Source organism: Budorcas taxicolor, chromosome 5 (assembly GCF_023091745.1).
Source record: "Budorcas taxicolor isolate Tak-1 chromosome 5, Takin1.1, whole genome shotgun sequence".
NCBI classification, from domain to species: Eukaryota; Metazoa; Chordata; class Mammalia; order Artiodactyla; family Bovidae; genus Budorcas; species Budorcas taxicolor.
The window spans coordinates 71,511,077-71,531,238 of record NC_068914.1 but is presented as its reverse complement, the minus strand read 5'-3'; the positions used below and the strand labels follow the sequence as shown (position 1 = coordinate 71,531,238).

Genomic DNA, 20,162 nt, shown 5'->3' with positions numbered 1-20,162 from the left:
ATAGAAGAAAATATGTCTAATACTTTTTTTAAAGGGTTAGTATCTAGTATTTATGTATATTTAAAAATGTAAAATAGAACTTCCCCAGTGGTCCAGTGATTAAGAATCCGCCTGCCAATGCAGGGGACATGAGTTCGATCCCCGGTCTAGGAAGATTCCACATGCCAAGGGGCATACTAAGCCTGTGCACCACAACCACTGAATCCCACGCTGTAGACCTGTGCTCTACAACAACAGAAGCCACAGCAATGAAAACCCATGCACCGCAACTAGAGAGTAGCTGCCACTCACAGGAACCAGAAAAAGCCCCAGTGTAGTCACGCGGACCCATTGTAGCCAAAAATAAATATAAATAAATAAATTAGATTAAAACAAAATAAAAGACAGCAATTTTAGAAAACAATTTGGCAGTTTCTTATAAAGTCAAACATATCTTTACCATAATACTGCTGCTGCTGCTGCTAAGTCGCTCAGTCGTGCCCGACTCTTAGTGACCCCATGGACTGCAGCCTACCCGGCTCCTCTGTCCATGGGATTTTCCAGGCAAGAGTACTGGAGTGGGTTGCCATTGCCTTCTCCACCATAATACTACTAAGTAATAATAGCAAATAAGCTACTGATACACCTGAAAATGTAGAAGAATTCTGAAACCATTATGTTGAAGAAAGAAGCTAGGGCAAAAAAGAAAGTACATAGCGTACTATATTCTGGGGAAACCCTAGACAAGATAAATATAATTTTTTCTAGAATCAATTTTAGAAGTCAGAAAGCAAGTCAGTGGCTGCTCAGGGACTGAGGCAAGAAGGGAGTTGGCATGGATTGTTCAAAGGGAAGGGGCATAGGGAACTATTTAGGGTAATATTCTGTATCTTGATTGTTGTGATGGTTACATGGATATATACATTTGTCTAAACTCATCCAGATGCATATTGAAAATGAAGGCATTTTATTGTATAAAAATTATACCTCACTGAAGTTGATTGTCTTCTATCTCAAAAGCAAGGAAACAAAAACATGACAACTGACAGGGAGAAAATATTTGACATATTGTTAACAAAGAATATGGCATATACGTAAGAGCTTAAGTCAAAGGATTCAATAGAAAAATGGACAAAGTACATAAAGGACAACTCACAGAAGACAAAACACAAATGCACAGTAACAGAGGACGCCTGTTCTTGTAAATCTCAATTAATCAGGAAAAAACAAATTTCAGTAATGGAATTGTTAGATTGACAAATTTTTTTTTTTTTTTTGTAATGTTTTAGCCTAAAGGCATTAGGGATCTTAATTCCCCAACCAGGGATGGAACCCCTGGCCTCTGCACTGGAAGTGCAGAGTCTTAACCACTGAACCTCCAGGGAAGTCCGAACAGCAATTTTAAAAATTGTTTGAGAATTCAAGGAAATTTTCACTTTCACAGTGTTGATATGAGTGCAACTAGAAATATTTTTGGAAGATAATTTAGCAATGTATCAAAATTTTAAATATGTCTTGACTCTGCAATTCTTTCCTGGAGAACTCTATGGACAGAGGGGCCTGGCAGGCTACAGCCTATGGGGTTGCAAAGAGTGGGGCAAGACTGAGCTACCAACACTTTCACTTACTTTCATACTGATAATACTGACATGTACTTAACTGTGTGCTGGGATTCCTACCATACTTCAACCATTCCACCCACTAAATACTCTTGTTTCCTCATTTTATAGATAAGGAAGAAAAGGAGGTTAAGTGACTTGCCCAAGGTCATAATAGCTACAGAGCCAGGATTAGCACCTGTCTCCAGAATCTGTACTCTGAACCATTATGCTATACAGCTCGCCGCTGTCTTAAATGCCATGTGCTGTGCTTAATTGATCAGTTGTGTCCAACTCTTTGAGACTCCATGGACTGTAGCTTGCCAGGCTCTTCTGTCCGTGAGGTTTCTCTAGGCAAGAATACTGGAGTGGGTTGCCATTTCTTCCTCCAGGGGATTTTCCCAACCCAGGGATCAAACCCAGATCAAAACCTGCTTTGCAGGCAGATTCTTTACTGACTGAGCCACCAGGGAAGCCCAAGAAGACTGGAATGGGTAGCCTAGCCCTTCTCCAGGGGATCTTCCGACCCAGGAATGGAAATCGGGTCTCCTGCCTTGCAGCAGTTTCTTTACCATCTGAGTTACCTTAATCAACTATACTGCAGTATAAAGTAAAAAATTAAAAGGCCAGATATTTACTATCTATTATGTGTGGGGGGTAGGTTCATGATGGGAGCAAACTGACTGTCTCAAATCTTATACAAAGACCTGATGTCATGTATTACTTGAGTAGTAAAAGCAAAAACCAAGCAGACTGAAAGAAAGAAAGAAACCACCCCCACAATAAAAGCAAAAAAGATTGACTACATTTCCACTTAATTTCTCTACAACTCTTCCAGATAAGTAATAATATTCTCATTTTATAGATGAGCAATTAAGGCTCCAAAAAGTTACTTGCCTCAAGTTACATACATTCTAAGACTGGATATGAGCTTTGATCTGTGGCTCCAAGACCCAATTCACTTCTCTCCACTGGGCCTTTGACAATGAGAGTCCAGAGTCCTAACCACTGGACCACCAGGGAATTCCCAGAAAGTGAGTTCTTGAACTACTACTACAAGGAAGGCCACTGCAGGCACACATCTGTATGTGTGTAAATAGGATGGCATGGAGCAAACCATTTGACCTACTTTATGAATGATAGTTGAGTGGGAGAGCTTTGCTCTCTAGGTGAAAGGTTAGTCCTGAAAAGATTTGATTGACTTGTACTGATAATGAAGCACAAGCTGGAAGATTGCCAGGAGAAATATCAATAACTTCAGACATCCAGATGACGCCACCCTCATGGTAGAAAGCAAAGAGGAACTAAAGGGCCTCTTGATGAGGGTGAAAGAGGAGAGTGAAAAAGCTGGCTTAAAGCTCAACATTCAGAAAAATAAGATCATGGCATCTGGTCCCATCACTTCCTGGCAAATAGATGGGGAAAAAATGGAAACAGTGACAGACTTTATTTTGGGGGGCTCCAAAATCACTGCAGATGGTGACTGCAGCTTGCCCCTTGGAAGAAAAGCTATGACCAACCTACTAGTGAAAGTGAAGTCACTCAATCGTGTCCGACTCTTTGCGACCCGTGGACTGTAGCCCACCAAGCTCCTCCGTCCACGGGATTCTCCAGGCAAGAATACTGGAGTGGGTTGCCATTTCCTTCTCCAGGGGATCTTCTCGACCCAGGGATCGAACCCAGGTCTCCCACATTGCAGGCAGATGCTTTAACCTCTGCACCACCAGGGAAGCCCTTAAATACAAGAATACAGTCTTTCAGATAACCTCCTATACAGACACAGAACTTCAGATCCAAGTACTAACATCAAAGATTTCAAGGGAGGAAAGGGAGCCAGGTTGAAAGAAGGAGGGGGAGGAGGTGGAGAGGGGGTCAAAAGGGGTGGCCTTACAGACGTCTCCTGCCACCTACAGATACCCAGGCGTTAAGGGACTTTTCCCTGGGCCTCCAGAGAAGGAAGGACTGGAACTTGGCCCTGCCAGAAATCAGACCAGACCAGAACCAGAATTCAAGTTCTCTGCCAAGAGGAGGTGATCAGTCTCCAATCCTCAGCTCAGGCTGAGGGCCCTTCAACCAGATTCCTGCATCCAGGACCGGGGGACCAGAAAAACAGGGAAGGATAAGAAGGGTTAAGTAGAGGAAAGAGAGAGAGGTCAATAAAGTCTCTTGTTCCTTACTGGTCGGGGGCACTCTGGCCAGTTGAGAGCATATTAAAAAGCAGAGACATTACTTTACTGACAAAGGTCTGTCTAGTCAAAGCTACGTTTTTTCCAGTAGTCATGTATGGATGTCAGAGTTGAACCATACAGAAGGCTGAGCACTGAATAATTGATGCTTTTGAACTGTTGTGTTGGAGAAGACCCTTGAGAGTCCTTTGGACTCCAAGGAGATCAAACCAGTCAATCCTGAAGGAAATCAGTCCTAAATATTCATTGGAAGGACTGATGCTGAAGCTGAAGCTCAAGCTCCAATACTTTGGCCACCTGATGTGAAGAGCCAGTTCATTGGAAAAGACCCTGATGCTGGGAAAGACGGAAGGCAGGAGGAGAAGGGGATAACAGAGGCTGGGAAGGTTGGATTGTATCCCTGACTTGAAGGACATGAGTTTGAGTTAACTCTGGGAGTTGGTGATGGACAGGGAAGCCTGGTGTGCTACAGCCCATGAGGTCACATAGAGTGGGACAAGACTAAGTGACTGAACTGAATTGAACTGATGATGAGCTATTTGTTATCAATATAAGACTCCCTGGGGCCTATCTTGAAGAGGGTCAACTTGGAGATAAGGAATCTATTGTCTGTAGTAACAAGTAAACAATGTTGGGTTCACCTGACTAAGATAGTGGCTAAGAATATGGAGAAGGAGGAAGGGATGAAATTGAGATACTTGTGGAGTAAGATTGATGGGACTCAGTGACTGACGATAGAAGATGAGACTCAATGACTGAGGATGGTGGAGGTCTGAAGAGAGAATACAAGTTTGTTGGGGAGAAAACTGAGCACAAGATCCCTTAAAATGGAATCCTTTTCTGAATTCCCTGGTGGTCCAATGGTTAGGACTCTGCACTCTCACTGTGAAGGGCCCAGGTTCAATCACTGGTAGGGGAACTAAGATCCCACAAGCTGCACAGGTAGGCCCCCCAAAAAGGATCCTTTGTATACCTATCTCTTTCATTGCATGTAAGACAGGATATAATCTCCTGGAGGAGGAAATGGCAACTCACTCCAGTATTCTTGCCTGGAGAACTCCATGGACAGGGGAGCCTGGAGAGCTATAGTTCATGGGGTCGCAAAGAGTCAAACATGACTGAGGGACTAAGCATTCATGCACGCAAGCACGCCTTTGAGACAGGATGTTATAATTAGCTGAGTATGAGTCAGCCTCCTCTGTTAAGCCATGATTTCCTTAAGGGAGGACCGTGTCTCCTTTGTTTTATTTTCCCCAGTGTCTATAGCCCTATCTTGTATAGAAATGTTCAACTCTGAATAAAAGTGCACAGCAGAGAGACTGGCTTTCATTTGGGGAGCAAGGAATGGTAGGGGATACAATTATTTTTTATTTTTGGCTGCTTGAGATCTCAGTTCCCTGACCAAGGATCAAACCTGGGACCCTGGCAGTGAAAACAGATAAGTCTTAACCAGTGGACCACTAGGAAATTCCTTGGTGGGGGATAATCACACAAGCTGGGAGGCAGGAAGTTCTCCAGCTTAGTGCCTCCCTGTTCAGCTTTGGTCAGAAGCCTGCCGCTCGGGAAATTACTCCATTTTTCCCCCTGAGTTCTTTACTTTTCTGGGTTAGCCACAGTGTGTGATAGATGCTGTGATGCTGACTGGCTCACACATGGGTGGCTGCTGTGTGGGGAAGAGTGTCTTCCCCAAATTCTACTACCACCACCCAGAAAAGGATTCTAAAAAGGCACCACGGGAGGAGCCTCAGATTTCTACTCCCTTCTTCTAAATCAACAAATGCGAGAGAGACATGGCCAGAGGTGACATGTCTTTGGTGCTATGCCATAGGCTGGTAAAGCAGGGGCAAAAGAGGATAACCAAAGAAGTGTGAGCTCCTGCAGTAAGGAAAGGAGATCATGGGCCTGAGACTTCAGCCATAAAAGGAGAAGTGAGGATTTCCCTGGTGGTCAGTGTACATGCTCCCAGTGCAGGGGTTGTTGTTGTTCAGTAACTTAGTCATGTCCAACTCTTTGTAACCCCATGGACTGCAGCACGTCAGGCCTCCCTGTCCTTCACCATCTCCCGGAGCTTCCTCAAACTCATGTCCGTTGAGTTGCTGATGCCATCCGACTATCTTGTCCTCTGTCATCTCCTGTTTCTCCTGCCTTCTATCTTTCCCAGCATCGGGGTCTTTTCCAAAGAATCGGCTCTTTGCATCAGGTGGCCAAAGTATTGGAGCTTCAGCATCAATCCTTCCAATGAGTATTTGGGGTTGATTTCCTTTAGGATTGACTGGTTTGGTCTCCTTGCAGTCCAAGGGACTCCCAAGAGTCTTCTCCAACAACCACAGTTCAAAAGCATCAGTTCTTCAGCGCTCAGCCTTCTTTATGGTCCAACTCTCACATCCGTATGTGACTACTTGAAAAACCATTGCAGGGGGCCCAGGTTCAATCACTGGTCAGGGAACCAGATCGCACATACTGAAACTAAAAAGACCCTGTGTGCCACAACTAATATCTGACACAACTAAATAATAAACATTTGAAATTGGGAATTTTATTATTATTTAATTAGTTTAAAAACTATTTGTATTACTAAAAAAGCATTTAAATCAGAATGGTGAAGAAAATGAATTTGATATAACTATCATCTGGACTTAACAATTATTACTATTTGGGAAGAGGGGGTCAAAAAGTAATTATATTAATATTTGCCACATTTAGGTCAGTTAGTATTTATTTACTTATTATTTTTTGTGTGTGGCCTCACCACGCAGCTTGAGGGATCCTAGTTCCTTGACCAGGGATCAAATCCTGGCCCCTGTAGTGGAAACTCAAAGTCATAACCACTAAACCACTAGTGAATTCCCTCAGTTATTCTTTTTTTTTTTTTAAAGTATTTTAATATAATTTACAGACATTTTGAGTTAAATCCTGGAATATTTTAATATGCATTGCTAATAAAAACTTGTTCTTATATAATCCCAACGCTCTTACGTTTCCCCCCAAATTAACAATCGTTCCTTCAGTTCAGTTGCTCAGTCGTGTCCAACTCTTTGCGACCCCATGGACTGCATCACGCCAGGCTTCCCTGTCCATCACCAATTCTCGGAGCTTGCTCAAACTCATATCCATCCAGTTGGTGATGCCATCTAACAATCTCATCCTCTGTCGTCCCCTTCTCCTCCTTCCTTCAGTCTTTCCCATTAATCATTCCCTAATATGACCTAATAGTCCATATTCAAATTTTCCCAACTATCCCCCAAAGATCTTTTTACTGTTGTTGTCTTGTTCAAAGATCACATTGCTTGTGACTGTTTTGCCTCTTAAGTCTCCTTTAAGTAAGAGCAGCTCTTCCTCCTTTTCCATGCCATTGACTTGTTGAAGAAACAGTCACCCCAAATTGCCTTTGGAATTTTTCTAATTAGTTTCTTTGTGTTTTCACTTACCTTGTTCCTCCAGCCCCCACATTTTCTGCAAACTGGAAATTAGATCTAAAGAATTCCTTAGATTCAGGGAAGAATATTTGTTAGGTGGAGCAGCGTTCTTATTGCCTTACATCAGGGCCGCATAAAGCTCGTGGCTGGTGGTCTGGGGTTCTGTGTTTTTGAAGCTAGCTGGGGGGAAGCTAAGCCTGAGGGGATACAGGCAGTTAACCATCTATGGATCTGGAGGCTGAGCTCCCACTGGACCCCAGTCTCCGTGGTTGCTGCCCTTGGCAACACAGCGTGGGTTGAAGTCAGGGAGGAGCCACTCAGGATCATCAGCTTGATGCTGGCAGCCTGGACTGGCCCCATCCTCTGGGACAGGGATACCACACCGGCAGTTCTTCCTTTTAGCCCTGCTGTGTGTACCTTGCAGAAATGAGGAGACTAACCAGGCAGAGTTCCCCAGGACTGAGGGGAGAAAAACCATTTCAAGACCTGTTCACCGTGTCCTGCACTCTCCACTGTGGAGAGCAGGAAGCGTCCTCTTCTACTCTGGAATCTTTGGTGGCGGTGGTGGTGGTGGTATGGGTCAGAAAATTCCTGCCTCTGTTAGCTCAGGTTTTCTTATCTCCTAACCTGCAGTTTCTGCTTTAAATATGCTTTGACTGATTTTAAAGTTTAAAATGTCAGGGCTGGAAGAACCCTTGTGGATCATCCGGACTAGCCCCTCACTCAAGTATCCTCATTCTCCCTTATCCTTCTTAAAAACAGCTGCAGTAAGGCGGTGAGACCAGGATTGTTACCATGTAGTTCTCCAGTCGTCCTTCACATTCTACTTTCTTCTTCTTTTTTTAAAATTTGTATTGAGGTCTAGTTAATTTACAGTATTTTGTTAGTTTCAGGTGTACAGTAAAATGACTGTTTTATATACATATATTCTTTTTCAGATTCTTTTCCATCACGGGTTATTACAAGATGAGTTTAGTTCTTTGTGCTATATAGCAGGTCCTTGTTGTTCATCTATGTTATATATAGTAGTGAGTATATGTTAATCCAAAACTTCTAATTTATCCTTCCCCACCCCTGCCCCCACCACTATCTTCTCTGGTAACCGTAAGTTTTTTTTTTTTTTCCTATGTCTCTGAGTCTATTTCTGTTTTGTAAACATGTTCATTTGTACCATATTTTTAGATCCCACATAGAAGTGATATGATATTTGTTTTTCTCTGTCTGGCTTATTTCACTTAATGTGATAATCTCTAGGTCCATCCATCACATGCCACCTTCTTATCTTTACCATGATCAGGTTCCCCTTGTTCCATGCTGCTGCTAAGGTGCTTCAGTCGTGTCCGACTCTGTGCGACCCCATAGACAGTAGCCCACCAGGCTCCCCGCCCCTGGGGTTCGCCAGGCAAGAACACTGGAGTGGGTTGCCATTTTCTTCTCCAATGCGTGAAAGTGAAGTCACTCAGTCGTGTGGGACTCTTTGCGACCCAATGGACTGCAGACTACCAGGCTCCTCCACCCATGGGATTTTCCAGGCAAGAGTACTGGACTGGGTTGCCATTGCCTTCTCCACCCTTGTTCCACAGTATACCATTTATTTTTTCTTCATCTTAAACAATAACACCTGTGAAATGACAGGCTTCATAGGTAGTTCAATTTCTTTCTAAAAATTTATTAAAAGAAAACATACAAAAATGTTCACTGCCACCACACTTTGGGAAAGAAATGCTAGAGAAAAATTTGCATCAGGGAGTCCCACCTCGCTCTGCCTTGAGACCTTGGTTGGACACACTTCTTAAGTCTTAAATTTATTTCCCAATCAGTAAGAAAGAGACTTCCCTGGTGGCTCAGGTGGTAAAGAATCCACCTGCAATGTGGGAGACCAGGGTTCGATCCCTGGGTGGGAAGATCCCTGGGAGAAGGGAAGGCTACCCTCTCCAGTATTCTGGCCAGGAGAATTCCATGGACAGAGGAGCCTGGCAGGCTACAATCCAAGGGGTCGCAAAGAGTTGGACACAACTGAGTGACTCACACACAAGAGACACTATACTATCTACAAGTATCAGTTACTAGCTGTGAGTGACTGAAGGTTAAGCTCTTCGTGGAAGACGCCCAAGGACCTTTGTCCAGGAACCTCTGATCGCCTACAATGGTGCAGGAGGGGAATGCAGAGAGAAGTCTGGCTGTGGTAAAGGTTACTTCTAGGCTGGGTATCAAGCCTCAGGGTAGCGGTGGGAAAATGTCTCTTGGAAGCAAAAGCCTGCAAAGCTCCGGCCCTCTCCACCATCTCTCCGGGCACCCCAAAAAGGCATGAACAGGCAGTGCCAGAGCCTTTCCCCAACAGGAACCACCCACTTGCCTAGGGGACAGTGAAAGCTTCCGGAAGAAGAGAGAAAAAGTCAGGTGTTAAGCCTCTAGGAGCTTCTGCGGACTTCTGGGGCCCGAGGGAGGGAGGGCAAAGCAGGAAGGAGGGGTTTGCGGTTGGGGAGAGCCAGCTGGTCCACCCCTAGCCGGAAGCTGGGGGTGGAGAGGCCCAGGCCCGGCCCACGCCTGTCTTCTAGCTCCAGACTGGGTCCCAGAGGCCGTCAAACCCCACCCCGCTCCTCTGGGCACCTCGTGGGCCAGGCGGGTTTGTTTATGTATCCAGCTCCCTCCACCCCCAGCCCGGCCCTTCGCCCGCCCTCAGAGTGGCCCCGTGGGAGGGGGAAACCAGGCGAGCCCCAGGCCGGCCCCCTCCGGTCCCCTCCCCTTCCTTCCTCCAGTCTGGGCTTTGGATGCCCGTGGAGGGCAAGTCCTTTTTATAGACCTGTTGAGCCAGTCGGGGCCAGTCTCCTTACTGGGAGTGGGAAGCTGGGAGGTGGCTTAGCTCTTTCCTCAGCTCTAGATTCTGGAGAGAACGCAGAGCTTCTTGTCCCAGGAGAGGAAGGAGAAAAGGAAGCTGCTTCATTTTTGGTTAAAAAGGGAACTTTTTTTTTTTTTAATGCTGTCAGGCAGGACCCCACTCACCCTTGGGGTGCAGAAGTCCGAAGCCGAGTGGGGGTGGGGGTAACTGGTGAGGGTAACTTGGCAGTAAGCACAGGTTTCCGACTGGTGAGCAGAGGAGCCAGAAAAGGTTAGATATTTGGAGTGAGGGATATGTTTTGATTATGTTTGTTTTAAGCTGGAGTCCCCTAGGGGTCAGATTTAACTGTTCAGTGAAGCGGCTTTTTCACAGTGGGGTCCAGACCCCTCTCTGAACCTCTTGGGTTCCTCCAGCTTGCCTCCTCTAGCTCTCAAGAATGCAGATGGATCGTGTCTCTGGACAGTTTCTCTCTTCCTCTTTCTCACCATCCCTTAAACCACCTCCGCTTTTATTTGCCGAAAGGTCTTCAAGCTGCAGGGACCATGAACTGAGTTTACTGTCAGGCCTGTGTTCTTGCAGTCTTCAGAAAAGAATATTCCAGAAAGTTGGGCCAGAGTTCAGCTCCAACAATAACTAGTGTTCTTGCCGATGCCACTCAGCTCTAAAAAGAAACCCTAACCTCCAGCCTTTCTTTATTCTCCAGCACCTTCAAGACCACCAGAGCCACGGACCAGGACTAGTTGCACTGGTTCTAGTTGCCTTAGTTCTAGGCAGGGATGAACCTGAATGCTTCTCAGATAAGGAAACAAACCCAGCAAAGATGCAGAATGAGTCATTTTAAATAGTAATAGTAAAGAATATCTGTAGCCTGTCCTGAATTTCTCATCAACAGTTTCTGAGCTTCTCAAAGAAACCTGACTAGTTACCTGCGTTTTCAGGGTCTTGAAAAGACTTAGGGATGTGTGATGATCCATTTAGCTTCTCCAGTCACCAATTATCTTGTAAATGACCTGAAATGTGCATGATGTGAAAAATAAAGATTTTCTGAGAATTTATTTTCTTGTCAGGGATTATTTTTCTTTCCTAAGCTTCTTTATCTTAGAGTAGGTACGACAGGTAAACAGAATTTTAGTGTGTTTTGTTCTTAACAGCTGTTGTTGAAAGTTTACAATGACGTTAGAAGAGTTTTGAATCATTTGTATATTTTAATTTGTAAAATATTCCTGTTACCAGATTGCTAAATGGGAAATCGCTAAACTCAAAGAGTATCTTCAAAATCAGGTTTAACTTGAAAAAGGCAACCAACCCAAGGCTGAGAATCAATCCTTGGCGTTGTACTATCTGAAGACCTATTCAGGATTTGGGGGACTGGGCTTCCCCTTTCATTTATCAAGTGTTTACTGTGAACTATATCCTAGGCCTTGAGGACACATAGTGAAAAGGCATCACCCCCGGCCCTCAAGATTACTTTGTCTGACTGGAGATGTGATATTTAGATACCTTTAATGGATGTATGTAAAAAGAGCATGGTGGATAGAGTTTACCGTAACTGGGGGAGTTAGCAAAGACTGCATTAAAATTCGTTTATATCAAAGATAAGAGTTATGAGCCCAGAAGGAGGACGAGCTCAGTGAACTGTACTTTTAAATTTTGGAGACCCAAGAAAGCATGTTTTAGCGGAAAACTTCAACAAAGAACAAAGTGAAGGCTCAGAGTGTAGTAGACAGGGAAGATGAGCCTGAATAGGTGCAAGGCAGGCCGATTACCACACTGGAGCGTCAGCACTTGGTGCCTGCGTTCTTATGAGTGGTTTTGAATGAAGACAACCCTCAATCCACATGGCTCTTTTTAAACACAGTCATTAGGAGTTATTTAAATGATTTCACCAACGGTTATGAAAACAAACTTGAAACAAGTTTATTCTTTTTTTTGTTTAGTCGAAAGAAAATCTATTCAGGTTTTCACAGACGAATTGGACAACATGTCCATTTGCTCTCAGAAACTGTTATTAAACAAGCTTATGTTGAGGACGTCCCTCACAGGCCAGGTTCTGAATTCTGTCTCGTCCTGGAGAAGCAAAGAGAGAGTATTGTGTAAAGGAGCGTGGCTCTTGAATTTCTGGGTCTAAAGCTAGGTCTTTTTTCTCATTACCTGGAATAAAACCAAACCCTAGTTCCCATTTCTGGCTTAGACTAGCTTAGAACTACTGGGAAAAGAAAAAAAAAAGCTTTGAAACTAACCAAAACAGTCATAATTTAAAGTATTGGAGAAGAGCATGACAATTTCTTACATTGGTTGAAAGGATTAAATTAGAAATGTTCAGAGGACTACGCCACAGTTTTAGTTCCTCCTCCCTCCTCCCGCCTCAGCAAGTTTGGGTGTGGTCTTTTGCTAAATAAACTAAACAGCTGTTGGAATCTCCAGAGCTTGGTTTACAAAGATGAGCAATGCAGCTTCTTCCCTCCAGGAAGTTTCTTTCCTTCTGGAAGTTTCTTCTCTCAAGTTTCTTCCTTTAGTGCTTCTTAAACTGTGATTTAGGGACTAATCACCTGAAAGAGTTGTATTCTCTTGTCCCTCTCCAGAGACTAGCATTTATTAGGCCTAAGATGGGGTCTAGGAATCTACCTTTCTAAAAAAAAGCAGTCCAGAGGATAGATAAAGATTCCCTGATATTCTATTTTGAGAAACTTTGACTTAGAAATGCTAGTAATAGAAATGTAATGTGATGTTTTGTAATAAAGTTATAAAAGAAGATGATACCATGTAAGCTATCCAGGAAGTACGTGCAGGATTTTAAGAGCTAGAAGGTAACAAAAAGCTTTTCTTAAAAAAAAAGTTTAAGCCCATTTTAAAAATTAAGCTCAATTTTATAAATGGTTATACAGGCATTATTCATTTAAGAACGTATAGGGCTTCCGGTGGGATTATTCTGAGTTGAAATTTGGCACAACTCATTAGCTTTGTGATCTTGGGGAAGTCACTTCCTAGCCTCAATTTCTTAACTTAAAAAATACTACTATCTCAACGTACAAAATAGTTACTAGCCTCTAATACTAATAACTTCCTCATGAGAATGACATTAGGAATGCAAGATACTTAGCTGATCTAGGCACCTAACTCTGTAGGCTTTTACCTTCTGGCCTTGCCCAGAGAAACATGAAGCCTCAGTTTCGGGGAATCCAGACTTTAAAACATATTAAGTGCTTAACTGTAGATAATAAAGTGACAACATATAACATACAAGTGAGAAAAGACATGACCTTGTCACGTTATTGACAAGTCACCCAGGCTGCTGCCACAAAAACTAGGATAAAGGAAAGGCAGAATGGGAGGCCAGAAATTCAGGGAAAATCCTTTTATGCACTTGCAAAAAGCAAGAACTTAATTTTGCTACTTTGCTTGGCTTACAGCGTATTTACAATTAAGGGGGCAGCGGCAGCGGAAAGTGGCTTATAGGACCTTGATTATGGGAGGTTCTCCAACATAGTTTAGCTCCAAATGCAAGCTGTTGAAAAGTTAACCCGCCTTAAGTAGCCAGCACCAGACAAATTGGGAGAATTTAATAAAATGGCGTTTGCTGGAGTCTCACAAAGACCTCACAAATCGGTCACCTCATTAACTGGCTGTGTGAGAACTCTCACCAGAGTTCTTGCGCCTGTTACCCACAGGGCTTACACCACATTCAGAGGCATCCGCCTGCCTCTCCGCCCACCCCTAAAGGGGTGAGACTCGAGAAGTACTTTTAAGAGCGGTTAAATTAAGACTCAAAGGAGCCTTGGTGTCAAAGCAAAACTTTGCGCCGAGAGGCTCGGCCTGACACTTGTTGAGCTGCACGATTCAGCTGAAGCGTTGCTACCTAATCACTGTAAAGACGTCCCCAGAGGAGGGCCAAAATGGCGACGGACTCCTCTTGGCACAGCCCTGTTCTTCCCGGCTCTGGTAACGCCCATCGGCCAAGTGGAGGCGGTGGCTGACTTCCCCCCGCGCCACCTCATTGGACCGAACGACTGAGGCAGAGGCCAATTCTCCTCTGCCCACTCCAGGTTCTTGCCCTCAGAGCTCAGGCGGCGTTGGATTGGCTTTTATATACGTCAATTTGCGTCCCATCGCGTCTCTTTTCAGTGTTAATCCAATCATAACTCTCCTGGCTGCCCGCCTGATTTCTGATTGGTTTTGATCTGCTTCATCCTATCCCATTCCTGTCTACTTCTTACCTCCTCCCACTAGGACTTTGCCCAGGCACGTCCAAGCTTCTGGTTGGTTGTTGTTCTGTCATTCCAATGAAAGCTCTTCCAATCCCTCCTACTCACGGAGCCCGCCTGGCAGTTGACTGGCTTCTTCACCAAGCCCATCATCTTTAGTTCCTGCCCACCTTCACTTCCTGCCTCATTCATTGGCCTCTAAAACTGAGAGGCCGATCTTTTGGGGCGGACACCACGCACGCAACTTTGTCTTACACGCCTGAGAGAGCAAGCGAGCCTTGGCATTGGGCAATCTGCCCGTCTTTCTTCTGCAAGTCCCTCCTTTCTCCCTCCCTCATTGGGCGGGGCAGCAGTAAAGAGGCGGGGCCTAGGCCGGGCTTGTGGCGCGCTGCTCCCTCCTCCTTACCCCCCCCTCCCTGTCCGGTCCGGGTTCGCTTGCCTCGTCAGCGTCCGCGTTTTTCCTGGCCCCCCCCAACCCCCCCGGACAGGACCCCCTTGAGCTCGTCCCTCAGCTGCTACCATGAGCGGTAAGGATGAGTGCACTCCAAGCTTAGGGGTGGGAGGGGAGTGAGGGGGCGCGCGCGAGGGCTGACCGGGCGGTCCCCGCCGTGAGGGGGGGCGGGCGGGAGGCGGCGGCGGCGGCCTTGGTCCCGCCCGGGGCGGAGGGAAGGGAGGGAGAAGGGGCAGTGGCGGGGCCTCCGAGGAGGAGGAGGGGGATGGGCCACCCGCCCCGGGGGAGGGGGCAGCGTGGCCTCGCCCGCCCCCTGCCCGCCCCGGCCACGGGGGACGGGCCTTACCCCCCACTACTCGGCTGCCCGCCTGAGGCTCCTCCTGCCGGGGGCTGGAGCCGCGGGGGCGGCCCGAGCAGAGCAGGCCCCGCCCGGGCCAACCGCCTCCCTGGTCCGCCCTCTGGTCGCCGCCGGCCCCAAGGCCCTCCTCCCTTCCCCCCCTGCCGTAGATTACCCCTCCCCCCGTAAATTACCCCTCCCCCCTACCGTCCCGCCCTTTCCACGCCCCACACCCCGAAACCGCCCTTTCCCTCTAGGGCCCGCCCTCTAGCCTCCCCGAATCGCTTGATTTCTAATCCCTGGACCTCTTTAGCCCCTTATTAGTATTTATAAATGTTTCCCCACCCAAACTTTTTATCTGTTCTTTTCCCCTTTCTCCTCCTTTCCTTTTGTTACTTTTTACACTTGAGTTTTTCTCTTTCTCCATTTCCTTTGACCCTAGTTTTTAGCAAACTTTCCATCCACCCACATGTTTTATGCCTTATCTATCCTTTTTCCCCCCTAGGTTACTTTTTCAACATGCCCGCCGACCCTCGTATTTCCTGTACCAAAAGCACCTTTTCAATGGTTTCTGAGTTTAATTTTGTGCAAGGGAGAATTGAGGTCCAGTTTTGGCATCACTGAGCCTAGATCACATCCTACTGGTCTGCAACTGTTCCTTCTCCCCGAATCCTTGTTTTAATACTGGCGCCTTTCACCTTCCTGTTAGTCGTTTGTTTCATCACAGCCTCTTTTATCCTTTCTCACTTTTTAAGTTTGCTTTATCCAATTTTAAGTTATTTAAAAATTATTTCTAGACCAAGATCACTCCATGGATGAAATGACAGCAGTGGTGAAGATTGAAAAAGGAGTTGGTGGCAATAACGGGGGCAATGGAAATGGTAGTGGTGCCTTTTCTCAGGCTCGAAGCAGCAGCGCAGGCAGTAACAGCAGCAGCGGAGGAGGAGGGCAGGTGAGTGATGATCCTGACAGAATGGGGAAGGTGCTGAGAGGCTGTAAATATCCTTAGATGACTGTAGATGACTGTCTTTTTACAGAAAAAATTTTGGGGAAGGGCTAAACCATTTTATAGATAGGGAAGTAAGCACAGAGAGACAAGTGACTTGGAGATCCCCCTAAATGAGAGTTTCAACAGTATAGATAGATCCAACTTTCTGTTTGGTTGGGTTTTTCTTTTTTTTCCCCTTTTGCACTGTTACACTGCCCCCTGGTCTGGCAAATGGGTATCACTAAAGTAACTCCTTTCCTCTCCCTTATTTCTGGCCAGGAATCCCAGCCATCCCCTTTGGCTCTGCTGGCAGCAACTTGCAGCAGAATTGAGTCACCCAATGAAAACAGCAACAACTCCCAGGGCCCAAGCCAGTCAGGGGGCACAGGTGAGCTTGACCTCACAGCCACACAACTTTCCCAGGGTGCCAATGGCTGGCAGATCATCTCTTCCTCCTCTGGGGCTACCCCTACCTCGAAGGAACAGAGTGGCAGCAGTACCAACGGCAACAATGGCAGTGAGTCTTCGAAGAATCGCACGGTCTCCGGTGGGCAGTATGTTGTGGCTGCCACTTCCAACCTTCAGAACCAGCAAGTCCTGACAGGACTACCTGGAGTGATGCCTAATATTCAGTATCAAGTAATCCCGCAGTTCCAGACCGTTGATGGGCAACAGCTGCAGTTTGCTGCCACTGGGGCCCAAGTGCAGCAGGATGGTTCAGGTCAGATACAGATCATACCAGGTGCAAACCAACAGATCATCACAAATCGAGGAAGTGGAGGCAACATCATTGCTGCTATGCCAAACCTACTCCAGCAGGCTGTCCCCCTTCAAGGCCTGGCTAATAATGTACTCTCAGGACAGACTCAGTATGTGACCAACGTACCAGTGGCCCTGAATGGGAATATCACCTTGCTGCCTGTCAACAGCGTTTCTGCAGCTACCTTGACTCCTAGCTCTCAGGCAGTCACGATCAGCAGCTCTGGGTCCCAGGAGAGTGGCTCACAGCCTGTCACCTCAGGGACTGCCATCAGTTCTGCCAGTTTGGTATCTTCACAAGCCAGTTCCAGCTCCTTTTTCACCAATGCCAATAGCTACTCAACAACTACTACCACCAGCAACATGGGAATTATGAACTTCACCACCAGCGGATCAGCAGGGACCAACTCTCAGAGCCAGACACCCCAGAGGGTCAGCGGGCTGCAGGGATCTGATACTCTGAACATCCAGCAGAACCAGACATCTGGAGGTTCACTGCAAGCAAGTCAACAAAAAGAGGGAGAGCAAAACCAGCAGACACAGCAACAACAACAAATTCTCATCCAGCCTCAGCTGGTTCAAGGGGGACAGGCTCTTCAGGCCCTCCAAGCCGCCCCATTGTCAGGGCAGACCTTTACAACTCAAGCTATCTCCCAGGAAACCCTCCAGAACCTTCAGCTTCAGGCTGTTCCAAACTCTGGCCCCATCATCATCCGGACACCAACAGTGGGGCCCAATGGACAGGTCAGCTGGCAGACTCTTCAGCTGCAGAACCTCCAAGTTCAGAACCCACAAGCCCAGACAATCACCTTGGCCCCAATGCAGGGTGTTTCTTTGGGGCAGACCAGCAGCAGCAATACCACCCTTACACCTATTGCCTCAGCTGCCTCCATCCCTGCCGGCACAGTCACTGTGAATGCTGCTCAGCTCTCCTCCATGCCTGGCCTCCAGACCATTAACCTCAGTGCATTGGGTGCTTCAGGAATCCAGGTCCACCAGCTTCCAAGCCTGCCCTTGGCGATAGCAAATGCCTCAGGTAAGACTTGAAATCTTGTGCATTTATCTCTAGAGCTACTTAGCATCTCAGCTGAAACCATTGAGTCTAAAGAAGAGGGAGTAGAATCTTTTGAGGGTAGTGCTTCTGAGGGCAAGTCATTTAGAGAAATAGCAATGATTCTAAGTCATTTAGAGCTGACTTAATAAGAACTTTTTCCTCTTCAGTTAATCTGTCCAGAAAGGAGCATTTCTGGGTAGTGTCCTTGGGGTCTCTGTACTTTCAGTGCCTGGTACTACAGTACAAGAGTGGGCAAACTTTTTCTTTAAAGGGCCAGATAGTAAATATTTTAGGCCTTGTGGGCCACATAAGTTCTCAGTTATGTGTACTTTTTTGTTTCTGCAACCTTTTAAAAATATAAAATATTCTTACCTTGAGGGCTTTATTTGGCTTGAGGGTTCTTCTCTGCTGATAGGAATGGATTATAAACTTATCTGTAGGGTAGTTATTAAATCATCAGATATTTCTCACAAACTGTAAGCAGGGGAAAACTGATGGATTCCAAAGGACTTCAACAAACTAAGTTCCCTGGTTAATCTTTTAGTTAACCAGAAGAGCTACCCTTTGAGGTTTAATTTTTTCAACTCCTACTTAGCTTGAAAGTATTAATGTATATTTTTAATAAGCTTCCTAGGTGATTTTCTTTTGTTTTGTTTCTTAAGCCTCCTAGGTAGTGATTCTAATACTTTCTAGATTAGAGAGCCACTTTCTAGACTGCTTTGAAACTAGGGTATGTTTGAAAGGTGGAAGAGAACAGAAGTGGGGCACAGAGTGGAGTGGGGAGATGGAATTGAGAAGTAAGAACTTTGAGGGGGAAAGAGAATTGTCAAGGAAGGGGATGTATATATTGGAATGTATGTTGAATCAGTTGACACTACTATTCAGTCATTTATTTTGAACTGTATTTTACTAGTATTGGTTAATTTGAAATTTAAAACCTCTATTTAAAACGGTGAGAATTTATTTAGAGTTTATCATTTTAAATTTCATGCTGATAGAACTAATCTTTAATGAAGCACATTAGGATACATATGCATCTTTATATTCTGGCATGATATATAGAAATTATGATGAGAAGTAGTTTAATACCACTGAACTTCTACTTCTGATGGTGTATCTGTGGATTTGTTAATTGTTTACTTTTATTATAGAGTTCTCATTCTGTTTAGATTGGTTCTTATGTAAGAGAGGGTAACAAATAGGCAACCATATTTCCTGCCTCCTGCAGCTTAGGAAAATCTGTGGTGGGGAGGTCTGCTCAAGTTCACTGCTTTCTTACAGTCTTGTATGTTTAAAATTACTACATTTTGAGCCTTAACAGACAGAAATTTTGTTAGTGAATTGGAATTTTTAAAATAGAAGGTTAGAGCTGAAAGAGACCTTAGGAATCATCTCATACTCCTGCCTTCTTTTCCCGATAAGGACTTTGAGATACTGGGAAGCACGTATGTTATGAGACTACTCGCTGTTAGTTCTAGTCTGGCGCATCCATTACCTATTAATTTTAACTTGGGACAAGAGATGTCATGTTTCAACTTGGGACATGCTTTAAATTGTTAAAAATCTTTTGGAAAATATATCTTTTGTTAGTTTGAAATTTAAGGCTAGAGAGCTGGCAAGTGTTTATAGACTAAAAATTATGTGAGTAGAAATAGGAAAAGTTTATAAAAACTGAACTTAACAGCTTTGAAAATTAGACACTTTCTGGGTAACCTACATTTGTGTGTTTGTTTTCTCTTTGGTCTTAAGTTATTGAGATTGTTGCAGATAGTATTAATTTGGATCCTTGCAATGTGTAAACGGTTGATAACTTGAGCTCCAAGGAACAGTTATGAGGCACTTTCATTGCTAAATCATGGTCTGGGGAAGTCTGCCATTTACTTTGTCATAGGATAGGGCTACCTTCCTAGCTGTTATTGATGGTCTCTGAGCTCTAGAAAACGCATGCCTTTCTATAAGATAGTAGCAGCTTGACATTCACTAAGAAGAGAATGAAGCTCTGAAAGGCCATTTTGTGAGAGTTGAGATTGCTTTGTTAATAGTGGTTTTGAAGATATGTGTTTCCTCCTTTCTGGTTAGTCATAGTTGTGCAACATTTTTCCCCCTTCAATTGATCTGACTTCAGCCTTAATGAAAGATAATGCAGTCATTTCCTGGAAGCTTAGTGCTCTTTAGCTGTTGCCTGGCTGCTACAAAGTCTCTCATTTTACCCCTTTTTCTGGTATATAGTTATTTTATTAGAAAAATTCAGCCTCTTGGCAGTATGATGTAGTGGAAAGAGCGATTAATATGAACTCATGTTGTAAGATAGGTAAGTAGATAGCATTCTGCAAAGGGAGCCATTATTTTTAAA

The 20,162-nt window shown here is 45.0% G+C and overlaps 1 protein-coding gene and 1 long non-coding RNA gene across 4 annotated transcripts in view; one reads left to right on the top strand and one right to left on the bottom strand.

Moving 5' to 3' along the window:
- Positions 1 to 11,956: 11,956 nt before the first annotated feature.
- On the bottom strand, positions 11,957 to 15,132 carry LOC128047387 (uncharacterized). The gene is made up of 3 exons (XR_008199339.1): positions 15,018 to 15,132; positions 14,233 to 14,479; positions 11,957 to 12,085 (listed from the first exon to the last, which is right to left on the bottom strand). It is a non-coding gene; the product is annotated as an uncharacterized LOC128047387 (long non-coding RNA).
- SP1 (Sp1 transcription factor) overlaps positions 14,669 to 20,162 on the top strand; it is a 38,656-nt gene continuing 33,162 nt past the window's right edge. The window contains exons 1-3 of one of the 3 annotated variants that reach the window (XM_052639566.1): positions 14,669 to 14,747; positions 15,806 to 15,960; positions 16,420 to 17,791. In XM_052639566.1, coding sequence (XP_052495526.1) covers positions 14,741 to 14,747; positions 15,806 to 15,960; positions 16,420 to 17,791 — 1,534 coding nt within the window. In that variant the 5' untranslated portion in view covers positions 14,669 to 14,740. Of the gene's footprint in view, positions 14,748 to 15,586; positions 15,713 to 15,805; positions 15,961 to 16,275; positions 17,792 to 20,162 lie in introns of those variants that run through there. The other 2 variants (XM_052639564.1, XM_052639565.1) reach the window with 2 other exon arrangements.